Below are 14,373 nucleotides of genomic sequence, written 5' to 3' on the forward strand. Positions count from 1 at the left end.
TAATAAATCTGCAAAAATGTCAACGATTCTGTGTTTTTCTGTCAATATGGGGTGCTGTGTGTACATTGAGGAAAAAAAATTAACTTAAATGATTTTAGCAAATGGCTGCAATATAACAAAGAGTGAAAAATTGAAGGGGGTCTGAATACTTTCCGTACCCACTGTATATAATGAAAATATTTTTATATTTTATTATAATTAAATAATAATAATTATTATTATTCAAAATAATCTGTCAGCTATAAATAATTAATTCTAACTAAAATATTCAAACAAAATCTATTTTTATTTTAGTTAATAAAAATACAGCTGTTTATAGTTTTTTCATAGTGTTCAAAATTTCATAGTGTTGTTATTTAACAGTACATTAACTAATGTTTATATAATATATAAAATGAAATTCACATTGAATAGATTTATAAATGCTTAATTAAAAATGTGTGAATAAAACAAATGGCATCAAAATCAAATAAATGAGAAACAAATGAAAGCTAAACAGAAATATTGTAAAAAAAAAAAAAAAAAAAACCTCATCAAACACGTCCACTCTGGCATTGTTCTGCAGCAGGATCTTCACGACCTCTGTGTGACCCTGCTCTGCGGCCAACAGCAGCGGCGACCAGCCGTTCTGTGCCACACACATGAACACACACAAACAATTAAACACACACACTTAAACTCTAATGGACCAAACTGCTTACAGTGGAGCTGACAGTACATATGTGCATTATTGTTAACTAAATCTAAAACTAAAAATATGAAATATATTTTTAAATAAAGTTTTTTTTAAAGAAAGTTGAAATAAAATAACAAATAAAATAATAAAATAAAACAAAAATGCATGTTGCTCTGACAACTGAAATAATTTAAAACTAAGCACTAAAACTGTAAACTGAAACTAAAAGTAAAACAAAAATAACATTAAACCTAAAAATAGATAAAATAAAAATGAATTAAATTTAAATTAAAACAATTATAAAACATTCAAAAAAGTTTGCATCCAGAGTTATTATCGTGAACTCAACCTAACACTACTAAAAACATTTTTGTTAACTGATATAAAGCTAAAACAAAATCAAATAAAATATAAATATTAGACGAAAACTAAATAAATTAGATATGTTGCCATGGTAACTAACTGAAATAATGTTACAGTATGTTGAAGCACTAAAATTACTCACTGGAAATAAATAAATAACTAAAACGGAACTAAAACTAAAATTAAAACCTAAATATACATATAAAAATCAATTCTGAATAGTTACATAAAAAAATGACGAAAACACATAACAAAATGACTTAAATTACATTTAAAATATAAAAATAAAACCTAATTCAAAATATAAAAAAATAAATAATACTAAAATAAGAAACACTTTTACTACTGTTTTGGGAACATTTTATCTTTAAAAATGAAGTAAAATTTTTTTTTTTAAATCACTTTCTTAATCAGCACATTTTTGCATGTTTTATAATATGGTCATATGCATGTTTTAAAGAATAGGTAAAGTACAAGGAAAGAAAACACTGGAGTCTATTCAGCTGTAGTCTGTGCCCTTCCTGAAGCATCAGATCAGTCCGAGATCTTTCTGAGATGTGAGGCAGATCTCACGTTCATTGCTGATTTGTACCTTGGCGTGTTTGTTGATGGCGGTCTGGAGCTGGTTGGAGGGGACGTTACTGAGCATCTCCTGAAGCACAGCGGTGTTTCCCACCCTGGCGCTGTAATGAAGAGGCGTCTCTCCACTCTGAAGAAACAACACATTCACAATACCAGCTTACTGGTCAGTTTTGTGTCAAGATGTCTGTCAAACAGCACAAAGCACACCTGTCGGGTGACGGCGGTGACGTCAGCGTGATACTCCATCAGGAACTTGATGATGCAGGTGTCCTCGTCTGGCTGATGCACGGCGTCGCTCCTGAGCTCAGCTGCCAGGTGCAGCGGCGTCTCGCTCTTCTGCAGGGGGCGCCAAACACAAGCAAATCATGCTGGGTTTTGTCTGGCGCTTTTGTAGTTTATCATGTCATTCTCATTGATCTGTGGGTCTGACCTGGTTCCCTTCACGCACACAGAGCTCCGCCTCCTGACGGCTCCTCTCATTGGTCAGAGAGTTTAAAACCTCCTCCACCACGCGAGCGTGACAGTGACGCACCGCAACCAGTAGAGGGTTTTCACCAACCTCAACACAGATTTAGATTTAGATAATATTGATATAGAATTCCAAACGGTGACTGCAAATTAATTAAATCTCCTACAAGAGAAGGTAAAAAGGGTGAAAATGCAAATACATAAATTAATCTTAGTATGGATTTAAAAAACAAAGTGGGGGTTGAATTAATAAATACAAATATAAACAAAATATACAGAATGCAACACAAAAATACAAAATAAAAATAACTTTCAAACAAGACATTTTAAACAAACAAATAAATAAATCTTAGTATGGCTTTTTTAAAGGTGGGGTTTGAATAAAAAAATAAATATAAAGAATACAAAACAAAGAATGCAATGAAACAAAATACTAAATATAATAACTTTTGAACAAGACATTTCATTAAAGAAATATATAAATAAAATAAAAATACATGGCTTTTTTAAAAGTGGGCGCTTAATTAATAAATATAAATACAATAAACAGAATTTAATACAAAATAATAAAATAAATGAATCAATAAAAAAATCTTATAGCTTTTTTAAAGCTGGGGGCTGAATTAATATTAACAAAATATAAAGTATATAACAAAAAATACAAAATATAAATAACTTTTGAGCACATTTTTACTAAAATAAATAAAACAAATAAATACATTTTAGTATGTTTTTTTTTAAGTTGGGGTTGAATTAATAAATATAAACAAAATGTAAAGAATGAATTACAAAAATACTAAATATAGTACATTTACATTTTTATAAATTTTTATTACATCCGTGCTAAGAAACATGTATGAAATAACATCAGTTAATGCAATTGTTAACAAACAATAAACAGTACTTTTCCAGCATTTATTAATCTTGTTTAATGATAATTTTTACATATTCTAATACATTTTTAAGATTAAGAAGTTAACATTAGTTAATGCATAAAATAAAAATATTTTATTAGAAATATTAAAATAATAAATATTAATAAGTAATATAAGATTAGAAGCAATATAAGATATAAGATAATATTTTTTTTTAAATAATACAATTGCATTATTTATTATTTAATTTTTTGTTGTTTTTGTGTCTCATCTTAAAATGCAGTTATTTCTCCAGGACAGATGTTTAATAAAGTACCTTAGACTTCCAGGTCACATCTCCACCCTCCTGGATCAGCGCTCGTATCATCTGCAGAGCGCCGTGACGCGCGGCTACATGCATAGCGGTCTCTCCGTTCTGATCAGAGAAGGAAACACTGTTTTAATGGCAGGTTTACCTTCTTTAAACACTGTGAACCTGTGACGCCCACCTCCTGCTCTGCATTCACATCGGCTCCGCTCTTCAGAAGCATTTCAGCCGCCCGTTCACCTTCCTTCACTCTCGCTGCGATGTGCAGAGGGGCTTCCTGCACCTTTATAGAGGACATGCACATCAACCAAGAGTTTGCTTTCATTCACTGTAAAATTTCATAGACTGATAAAACATCCTTGAGTTTTTTTTACACTTGGCAAAACAGCTATTATTTGCATATTGATGCAGCCTTAACTTTACTGGACCTGAAATCAAAGCTCCCTACTTAAGAAAAAAAATAAAATAAATAATAATTTTTTCTTGTTCCATGGAAAACAAAAACATGCAGGTGCGAAAATAATTATTCTATGACATTACAATAAGGTTTCATTTGTTAAGAATGACACTTCGAAAGTGTATTAATTTCAGTTAATGTTAATTTCAATATTTACTATTAACAGTATTATTTTTAAATCATTGAGATACTATTATTTTTTTTATTAATGTTTTTAATTAGCTTTTCTTTTTATAGTTTTTCTTTTTGTAGTTTTAGTAATTTTGTTTTGTACTTTTTAAAATTTTTGTCTATATAGTTTAATTCATTTTTTGTTCAATTTTAAATTTTTATTTAGTTTCAGTAAGTAGTATTCAATTGTTATTTAGTATATTTTTTAAATACATTTTATATCTGTTATTTTTATATATTTATTTTATTTTAAATAACATTTTAATGGTTTTAGTAGTTTTTTTATAATATGTTTAAATAGTGTTTAATTTGTATTTCAGTTTGTCACGCTACACTGTTGAGAGAACACGCTGGAGTCACAAGGAAACGTTTAACAGTCTTTAATCAAGAAACACAGGAGATAATCCACAATGGGAGCTTGAGCCAACAAGTTCCCGGAAGTTAGCGCTCATGCTATCAGCACCGTAGAGATGCAGCAGAAGAGACCGCTGTGATGAACTTTTAAAAGGTAATACATTTATAGAACAAAACTGTATATTATCAGCACAGCTAATCAAATTGCCGTGTGCATTAAAACAGATTATTATTAGATTATTCCTCACTTAATTAGTAGATTTACGGGATGTTATTCATTCTCTTCATGCAGTTTCATCCATCGTTGTGTAATTAAGGCTTTTAAAAGTGATTTTGCTGGTGGGGAGTTATTTAATAGACTTGGATATATTGAAAAGGATGCAGATGGACCTAAGTGAGAATGAAAAGTTTGAAATAGACGAGCAGTTTTCATTTCAGAATCGTGCTAGGCTAAATTTCAAAAAAATGTATTATATACCACTATATTATATATATATATATATATATATATATTGGAATATACTACAAATATATTTTTATATATTAATAATTGAGGGGTGCACAAGAATCAAAAACATTAAACAAGATTAGTTTTCACTTAATAAAATATCTTCATTTATTTGGAATGAATTTTCTAAGACAACAAACTTAACATTTACCATGAGATTAGTAAAACGACAATGAACATTAAGATGTGATTGAACTTGACTAACATGCAAGTTGTAAGAACACATACATATATAATTATATTTATATAGAGAGGCTGAAGTTACCTGAAGTTAACACGGACTTTTACCATGGTAACTTCAGCCTAAAATATGTTAACAAGGCAGGTAAGGATAGCTGACCACATTAATCCTCAAATATTAGCGGATTTTATCTTTTAAAAACAACACTGATATAACTACATATATATACTACGTATACATGTATACATTATTTTATAAATAATGTAAATACATTATTTTATTGTCTACTAATTACCAAAAATCACAGTTCTGTCTCTCCAACTCAATGTATTTCAATTGCCCGCTATGAACTTCCTGGAACTATTTGAGGTCTACGTGAATCACGTGACGATCGAGCGTTTTGGACTTCCGTTGATGCAACTCTCTCTCTCTATGGCTCTGGTGGGAGCTAGGGAGGAGGCTCAGGAGGAGGACGGACACCCGGGAGGGGGCCAGCAGACAGAGACCAGGGAGGCGACGAAGGAGGGAGGAGACAGGAGGGGCAGAGCAGGAGGAGCCAAGCAAGACCCAGGCCACAGCCATGATGGCGACCCACTGTGGAGCCGACGGAGGGAGGAGCCATGAAGGAGGAATGGCCGCCGACTCCAGGGGGTCGACCAATGGCGGCGGAGCAGGTGGTGGACGAGCCCGAGGCAGAGACGGAGAGCCAACTAGCCAGGGGGATGCCGAGGATCCGGGGGGCCAGGGTGGAGCCAAGGGCTCTGGCGACCAAGGCGGAGATCAGGAGATCTGCGGCGGAGCTGGAGCGACTGAGGACCAAGGAAAAAGGAGGAAGGAGCCCAATAGAGCCGGTGGGACGGAGCAACGAGGTGCAGCCAGAGGAGCGGAATCCTGACGCGATGGCGGGTCGATGCCCGACCAAGGCGGAGCCGGAGAGACTCTGGATCGGGAACCCCCTCTAGGCTGAACACGGGAACAGGATGGTGCTCTGGAGGAGCGGACACTTGAGGGCGCTTTTGAGGCACGGGCACTGGAGGGTGCTCTGGACTGGACTGGACTCGGGGACTGGAGCCCTCTCCTCTTCGGTGTGGCACATTCGCCGCGCCATACTCAGCTCACCCTCAGCCGCCGACCCACGGTGTAGCCGATGGAGGGAGGAGCCATGGAGGAGGAATGGCCGCTGACTCCAGGGGGCCGACCAATGGCGGCGGAGCAGGTATTGGAGGAGACAAGGCGGAGAGCCAACGAGCCAGGGGGATGCCGAGGATCCGGGGGGCCAGGGTGGAGCCGAGGGCTCTGGCGACCGAGGCGGAGATCCGGAGATCCTCGGCGGAGCCGGAGAGACTGAGGACCAAGGTGGAGCTGGCGGGAGGAAGGAGCTCAATGGAGTCGGTGGGACGGAGCGACGAGGTGCAGCCGGAGGAGCGGAGTCCTGAGGCGATGCTCTACGATTCAGCTCTACGATTCAGTCGACGCCCGACCAAGGCGGAGCCGGAGGGACGAGGGAGCCCAGCACCGTCCGCGGCTTTCTCCCTCGTGTCTGGCATTGTCACCGGCTCTCGCACCTGGTCTGACGGATTCAGCTCTACGTCCGGGGCGATCCTCTGCCCAGTCGCTCGGCTTTGCGCTGGCTCGCTGATCGCGGTGGGAAATGGCTCTCCGTCAACGGTGCACGGGCCGAGGCAGAGTCCGGGCCTGGGAGGCTGGAGGTGGAGGTGAGGGATTCTCCAGCCATGGCGACGCTGTAGGATGGCAGACCCGCGGAGCTCGCACCGTAATGATGGTGGGCTGAGGGCGACTCGAGGACCATCTTCGGACGATGGCGCTCTGCACTCGATGTTTACACTGGCGTCGTAGAACACACAAGAGCACGTCGTCCGGGTAGCTGGTGGTGCTTGCTAGCAGCTGGAACAGTCTAGTATGGTCCTCGAGAGCTTTGTCCCCCTGCTCCAGCAGGAGGAGGAGGTATTCGGTGTGAAGAAGGGCATCATCCAGGGAACACAATGGAAAAAAAAGATACTGGGAAAAACGAGAACACAAACGGATGGGAAAACACGGAGGTAACTGTTTTTGGGTCAGGTCTTCTGTCACGCTACGCTGTTGAGAGAACACGCCGGAGTCACGAGGAAACGTTTAACAGTCTTTAATCAAGAAACACAGGAGATAATCCACAATGGGAGCTTGAGCCAACACACGTAGAGAACGAGTAGACCTGACAAAACACAAACTGAACAGACTAAATCTATATTTTATTTTATTTATTAATATTATATTTTATTTTATTTCAGTTAACACTTATTTTATTTCAAGTAACGGAAATTATTTTTATGGTTTGGTTGTTTAGTGGTTTTTTTAGTTTAGTATTTTTTTTCTTCATGTTTCTACAAAATGTTTATTCATTTTTTATTTCAGTTTAAGTTTCAGTTATTTTAGTAGTTAAACTAAATTAACATAAGAAATGCTGTATTAGCAACTAACTAAATAATAAACCTGACTATTACATTATTAAAATCAAAAGTTGTATCCGTTAATATTATTAGCTAATGCGAACTAATAATGAACAGTTAATATATAGATACTGTAACAAATGTATTGTTACAAATGTATCATTGTAAGTTAATGTATGAACTAATGAGGACTTATTGTAAAGCATTACCTCTTTTTATTTAAATGTAATATAAATGTTATGATGATTCTTTTAAATAACTCCTCACTGAACTCTGCTGGAAATGTCTTCATGATAAATCAGATCCGTACAGGTATGTTTTTACCTTTCCTCCTCTGAGCTGCATATTTGCCCCGAATCCCAGCAGCATCTGCACCACCTGCGGCTTGCAGTTCTCCACCGCGATGTGAAGCGCCGTCTGTCCGTCTTTAGCCGTGGCGTCCACATGCGCCCCCTTCTGGAGCAGAGCCTTCACTACAGCCGTGTGTCCTCTCTTAGCCGCGGCGTGAAGACAAACCGCCCCTGACTGCACAACATCACACAACATCCAACCACGCACAAGAACACATTATAGAAATAAGATTAGTCACAACCAAACCTGAAAACAAGATCTAAATAGTTATAAAATAAAACAAGATTTGGAAGTCCTATAATGCAAGGAATTCAGTTTAGAGCAAAGTATATCATGCACTGCATTTGCAAAAATATATAAAAATATACAATGCAAATCTCTAATGCAACTTTGGTGCATTGTAATTTTGCACTATGATAATTTTTCAAAACAGCATTGGATTGCATCATTCTGATCCAAAAATACTTTTTCAGATGATCAAATCTGGATTAGCAGAGCTTTAAATAGGGTCACATATAAAAATATAGGCTACTAGATATATAATGAACATTAGGCAGAACAATCAGCATTATGCCACATTAAGTGTTTTTATTTGACAGAAACAGCACAATAAAATAATATAAATATCCCCTTCTATTTTCAGTTTCTTTAAACAGTGAGATTTCTTATCTGACCCACAACAAATAAATAAAAATGAACAAATATACATGCAATTGTAAGAAACCACTTATATAACCACTAATATACAGTGATAATTACAATATATGTAATATACTGAATATTAAAATATATTCTGAAATTTAAATTTGACTTTTAATAACTTTTTTTATTTTTAATTATTTTTTAAATAATTTTTAATTATTTTTTGCTTGATATTGACAGTTGTTTGGGGGATTATTATTGTAAATGTTTTTTTTTTCTTATCTACTTTATCAATGTAATGCGTGTTTGCAAAATTTAATTTTGTTCGTAAAATCCCTGAATCCGCCAATTTGAAATATTAATTAATACTATAATAGTATATAAATAACACTAAAACTGAAATCATGTAGGATTTACATTTTTTAAACAATTTTCATTCAAAAATTGCTAGTAAATTTTGAAATTATTACAAAGAAACTGCAAGTTAACACTGAATTAAACATGAAATATTGAAGCAGAAAGTCTGAAATTGTATTTTCTTCTAAAACTTACTCCAATAATGTTTTATTATTTTAATCTTATTAAGCAGTTTTGAACAACAAATATTGAAGGTCTGATCCAGAATCAAAACCTAAAGAAACCTTCAGAAACCATTCTCTTCTTTTGAACAAACAATTTTCAAGATCTAATCCAATCTTCAAACTTGTAATAATCAGTCTACCAATAAACTAATTTCACAGATGTGTTGAGTACCTTGTTGGGCATGTGCAGCGAGACGCCTTTCCTCAGTAGCGTGAGAGCGGTTGCAGGGTGACCACACTGAGATGCGATATGCAAAAGTGTGTTGCCGTCCTGTACGGGATCATACGGGAGATTCACTAGAAACATCTTCACAGAATACAACACTGTGCTCAAATTTGCACTCAAAGTCTGCAATCACAAATCAGAGATCTCAATATGGATTCAAATATTTCTCATCAAATGATCTGAGCTGCTCCTCCTTCATTTTATACCTCCGTACACTTAGTTTAAGATGATTGACTCATTTGTGTCTGTTTTTCTTAGGCATTTATTTAAGTTTCAATTGATCAAGTTTAAACTTAATTGAGACTTTATTTTTGCATTTAAGTAATAATAAATGATTTGAAAGCAGATCACCTTTGTTCTTGCTAACACACATGACCTGAACTTCTCGGTGAGGATCTCGACTGCACTGGTGTGTCCCTGCTCTGCGGCGATGTGTAGAGGAGATCTGTCCATCTGAAACAGAAGAGAAAAGGAGATTTAAAAACAACAACAACAGAGACATAAAAATGTAATTAAACAATTAAAAAACAATAAAACACTAATTGAAAATTAATTCAATCATAAAAATATTTAAAAATTCAAAACAAACAATGGAAATAGAACACTTACTGAAAATATCACATAAAAATGTAAAATAAAAATAATCAAAATAAAATGCATACTGAAAATTAATCATAAAAAATGTCAAATTAAAATAAATTGTAAAAAAAAAACACTGAAAATTATACAATTATAAAATAAAACAATAAATCAAAATAAAACTCATTCAATCACAAAAATGTAATATTAAAAAAAACATTGAAAATGAATTAAATGCCAAATATGTAAAAAAAAAATGTAAAAGTTAAATTAAATAAATGTTAACAATAAAAAATAAAATGCTTACTAAAAATTTAATAATTAAAAATGTAAATTGCAAAATAAACATTTAAAAAACACTCACTGAAAAAGATATATTTATAAATATGTATATATATTATAATATTTATATAAGAAATATTTTATATGCTTATTGAATGTTATGTGACATCAGTGAACTGCAACATGCAGATTGTAAAATTGTTGGAATTGTAACTTCAATTGAGTTCAGTTTGTTTTCATTTAATTTCCTGAAGGCAATTTGAATGTATTTAGACATAAAACAATACTTAAAACAGTATTTTTACAAAAACTTAAAAAAAAATAAAAATAAAAAAAAAAAGTACATAAACCCCTAAACTTAAAGACCACTTGAAAATTCTCAGTTTCTCTGGATTTACAATTTATAGTTATGTGTTTGAGTAAAACATACATACATAAATATATATATATGTTTTTTTTTTTCTTTATTCTGCAAACTACTGATGACATTTCTTCCAAATTTTAGATAAAAATGTTATCATTTAAAGCATTTTTTGACATTTGGTCAAAAACAAAAAAGATGCCATGTTTTCAGACATGTTTACCATACCAATGTTTAAGAAATCAATATTTGGGGGAATAACCCCGATTTTCAATCACAACAAATGACCACATTTGTTATTTTGACCAATTGTCATTTATGCAATAAAAATGCTCTAAATTAAATATTTTTATTTGAAATTTGGAAGAAATGTTATCAGACCCTTATAGAATAAAACAAATATTAACATTTTACTCAAACCCATACCTATCAGATCCAGTAAATCCAGAGAATTTTCAAGAGGTCTCTTAATTTTTTTCCAGAGCTGTATATTGTATTATATAATATTAATATATAGATCAAAGGGGTTCGGCTGACAAAAACATTTGGGAATCCTTATAGATAAACAGCCAGTTGTTATTACTGAATTGACTGTTCAGTTATATATAAACATAATAATATGATGTTTTCAGTCTCACCTTGTCTAAGATGTTGGGACTGGCCTTGCAGTGGTATAAAAACTTCAGCATGTTCTCGTCTCCTTCCAGAGCAGCGATGTGCAGAGGAGTCTGCCATTCATTCTGTAAACAAACAAGGCATGATGGGTAATTATCTCAACACCACTCTGTCCTTTCCAGTTAAGAGAAATCGCACAGAAATGGAAACACAATGTTTGTATTTCAAACAGCAGGACAACATTGACTCACATGCTATTAGCAAACCTCAGTTTCTTCTTATTGCTCTCCAGGTAACCAATAGCTGTTGCATAGAATTCAAGGCATTGATGTTTGCCTTCAGACTTATGTGCCCTCTAGAAACTTGCATTCTGCAAGTGAACGGCGCATTATTGTGCCATCCCAAAGAGGCACTAAATCACTTTCACAGACTTTTACATTCACTGTTCCCTCCTGGTGGAATGACCTGCCCAACTCAGTCCGAGCAGCCATCTTCAAGAAACACATCTCTTCCATCTATACTTGAACCTCCAACACTAGCACTCTCTATTCTATTTCTATTATATCTACATGTTTTATTTTTATCTATTTAAAAAATGTACCCTCTAACACTAGCACTCTCTATTCTATTTTTATTCTAATTGTTTTATTTTTATTTTAAAAATTAACCCTCAAACACTAGCACTCTCTATTCTATTTCTGTTCTAACTACTTGTTTTCTTTTTATATATATTTTTGTTAAATTGACCCTCTAATACCAGTGTTCTCTATTCTATTTCTATTCTTTAAAAAAAAAACACTAGCTTCTCTATTCTTTTTGTTTTCTTTTTATTTATTATGCAGTTAAAAAAATAAAAACCTTGCTATGTGTACTGCGTTAAGCCGCGGTCACACTAGACTTTGAGCATGCGAAATTGTTTCACATGCTGCAACGGTCATGATATGACGCCACGCTGTGCAGCGTCTTTTTAAAAACTTAAATTTGACACGTAACAAATTATACTACATCTAAAATGTAAAAACATACAATCTACTCCACTTTCCTGCAGCGCTGCAGTTTTAAATTTATGTTCTTTTAATTCAAATAGGAGGTCATGCTGTGACGTATCGATCTGCCGTTGGTCACACTGTGTCACGTGATGCGAATTCGCAGGCCAGAGTTCACCAAGCTTGAACTTTGCTATGCAGCGAAATATTTTCGCATGGGCTTGCGTTTCCGGTCTGACACATTCGCATGCGTATGAATGGAAGTCAATGGAACGAAAAGTCTAGTGTGACCGCGTTTAGGCTAACTGGCTTGTCATAGCACTTGCATATCATTGCTCTTTTGTTGATTTTGATTGCTTCCATTGTCCTCATTTCTAAGTCGCTTTGGATGAAAGCGTCTGCTAAATGACTAAATGTTAATGTAAATGAATTTCTATTCTTTCGACTTGTTTTATTTTAATTTATTTGAAAAATGGGCCCTCTAACACAAGCACTTTCTATTCTATTTCTATTCTTTCGACTTGTTTTCTTTTTATTTATAAAAAATGACCCAACACTTGCATTCTCTATTTTTTTATATTGTATCTGCTTGCTTTCTTTATTTTATATATATATATATATATATATATATATATAAAAAAAACCTTGCTATGTGTACTGCATTAGACTAACCGGGACTTGTCAAAGCACTTACATATTATTGCTCTTTTGTTGGTTTTGATTGCATCTATTGTCCTCATTTGTAAGTCACTTTGGATAAAAGTGTCTGCTAAATTACTAAATGTAAATATAATGTAAATGTGTGTGTGTGTGTGTGTGTCCACCTTATGAAGATGAAGCACTCGGACACTCTCTAATGAATGATGAATAACTGATCAGAAAGCACTTAAACGTGAATCTGAAACTCAATCTGTGCTTTCTTCGATTTGGATCCAAATCAACTACCAGTTCAGTCCCTACCAGGGTTATTATCATTTACATTATAACATTTATGTTAGTTCGTTATCTAGGCAACATTTCTAATTTTCTTTTCTTTTTTATGTTGGTCTCATTGGGATACTATTATAGTTTTTGGTTTTACATTTTTTGTTTTCATTCAATTTTTTCTACAATTTTGGTAACTTTGTTGTTCAGTTTTTTTAAGTGTTTTTATTAAATTTATTTCAGTTCAAGTTATTTTAGTATATCAATGTTGCTAGAGAACTAGCTGGAATAAAATAAGCTTGTTATTTTTTATTTTATTTCAGTAAAAGTTTATTTAAAGTAACAAAGGTTTATTTTATTTGATCTATAATAACCCTGGTGTGGAGCAATATTATGATGCAAATAATCATCCATAAGTGCTGTCTGTTCATCCGTCCCTGACCTTTAACAGGACAAACATTTTCCTCCATCCACCCTTCAAACTCACTCTTCACTCGTTTCCAAGCCTCACAGAAAACTCCAGACCGCTCCAGAAGCAATCCCAGCTGTCACAGCAGACTTTAAAGGTAACGCTCACTGACAGTGTAGTTTGGCTTCTTTCCTGACAGTTCAAGGATGAAGATTTTTGTGTGTAACTCATTTTCACTATGCTTTAGAAAATATAACCCACTCCTCAAGCATCTCATGATAGCAAAAGTGTCATTATGTCTCCAACAAAACTAAAAAATATGAACAAATATGTCGACAGGTCTTTTAATATTCATGACTTCTGGGCCTATCAAATGAGCAGTTTTTATCCTCACATTTGATTTAACAGCATTTTTTATTTAATTTTATTATTATTTTATTTTATTACAGTAATTATTAAAAATAATATTTTTTTTAAATATTTTTAAAATTCCTAAAGTAATTCTAGGTAATTAATAAAATTACTGTAATGCACAGGAATAGAGCCAGCTATAATAAAATTACAATTATATTTATTAATTGTCATTTTAATAATTATTTAAAATGTATTAGAAATTAATTTTTTTGTTACTATTTTTAATCAAATGACAAATAATTTAAAATAATTCCTGGGTACTAGAAACTGTAGGTACTTAATAAAATTACGCAAAATGACTGTAATGCACATGAATACAGTATAAAACAATTAAAACATCAATTTAGTACATAAAATTAAACTAAATGGAATGTTTCCTGGGCAACTGGCTGAAGTTTTTTGTTTTTATTTTATTTTATTGTATTCTAAAGGGGTCATATGATGCCCATTTTCCACAAGTTGATATGATTCTTTAGGGTCTTAATGAAAAGTCTGTAACATGAGGGCCTTTCGCACCGCGGGAACCTTTTCATAGTACCAGAACTAATTGTGGAACTACCCACTTTTTGGCGTTTTCGCACCGCCGGAACTGGGTGCGATTTTAGTACCGGACT

General features: G+C 34.1%; 1 protein-coding gene across 1 annotated transcript in view; it reads right to left on the minus strand.

The window, feature by feature from the left end:
* Window positions 1-14,373, minus strand: part of trpn1 (transient receptor potential cation channel, subfamily N, member 1) — a 48,034-nt gene that overhangs the window by 15,500 nt on the left and 18,161 nt on the right. The window contains exons 7-16 of the mRNA XM_016442540.1: window positions 11,050-11,151; window positions 9,541-9,642; window positions 9,136-9,234; window positions 7,714-7,914; window positions 3,453-3,554; window positions 3,281-3,379; window positions 2,052-2,180; window positions 1,829-1,957; window positions 1,632-1,748; window positions 530-628 (exon numbers count right to left, since the gene is read on the minus strand). Of these exons, the coding sequence (XP_016298026.1) occupies window positions 530-628; window positions 1,632-1,748; window positions 1,829-1,957; window positions 2,052-2,180; window positions 3,281-3,379; window positions 3,453-3,554; window positions 7,714-7,914; window positions 9,136-9,234; window positions 9,541-9,642; window positions 11,050-11,151 (1,179 nt within the window). The remainder of the gene's footprint in view (window positions 1-529; window positions 629-1,631; window positions 1,749-1,828; window positions 1,958-2,051; window positions 2,181-3,280; window positions 3,380-3,452; window positions 3,555-7,713; window positions 7,915-9,135; window positions 9,235-9,540; window positions 9,643-11,049; window positions 11,152-14,373) is intronic.

This window comes from Sinocyclocheilus anshuiensis, unplaced genomic scaffold (genome assembly GCF_001515605.1).
Source record: "Sinocyclocheilus anshuiensis isolate Anshui unplaced genomic scaffold, SAMN03320099.WGS_v1.1 scaffold515, whole genome shotgun sequence".
Taxonomy (NCBI): Eukaryota; Metazoa; Chordata; class Actinopteri; order Cypriniformes; family Cyprinidae; genus Sinocyclocheilus; species Sinocyclocheilus anshuiensis.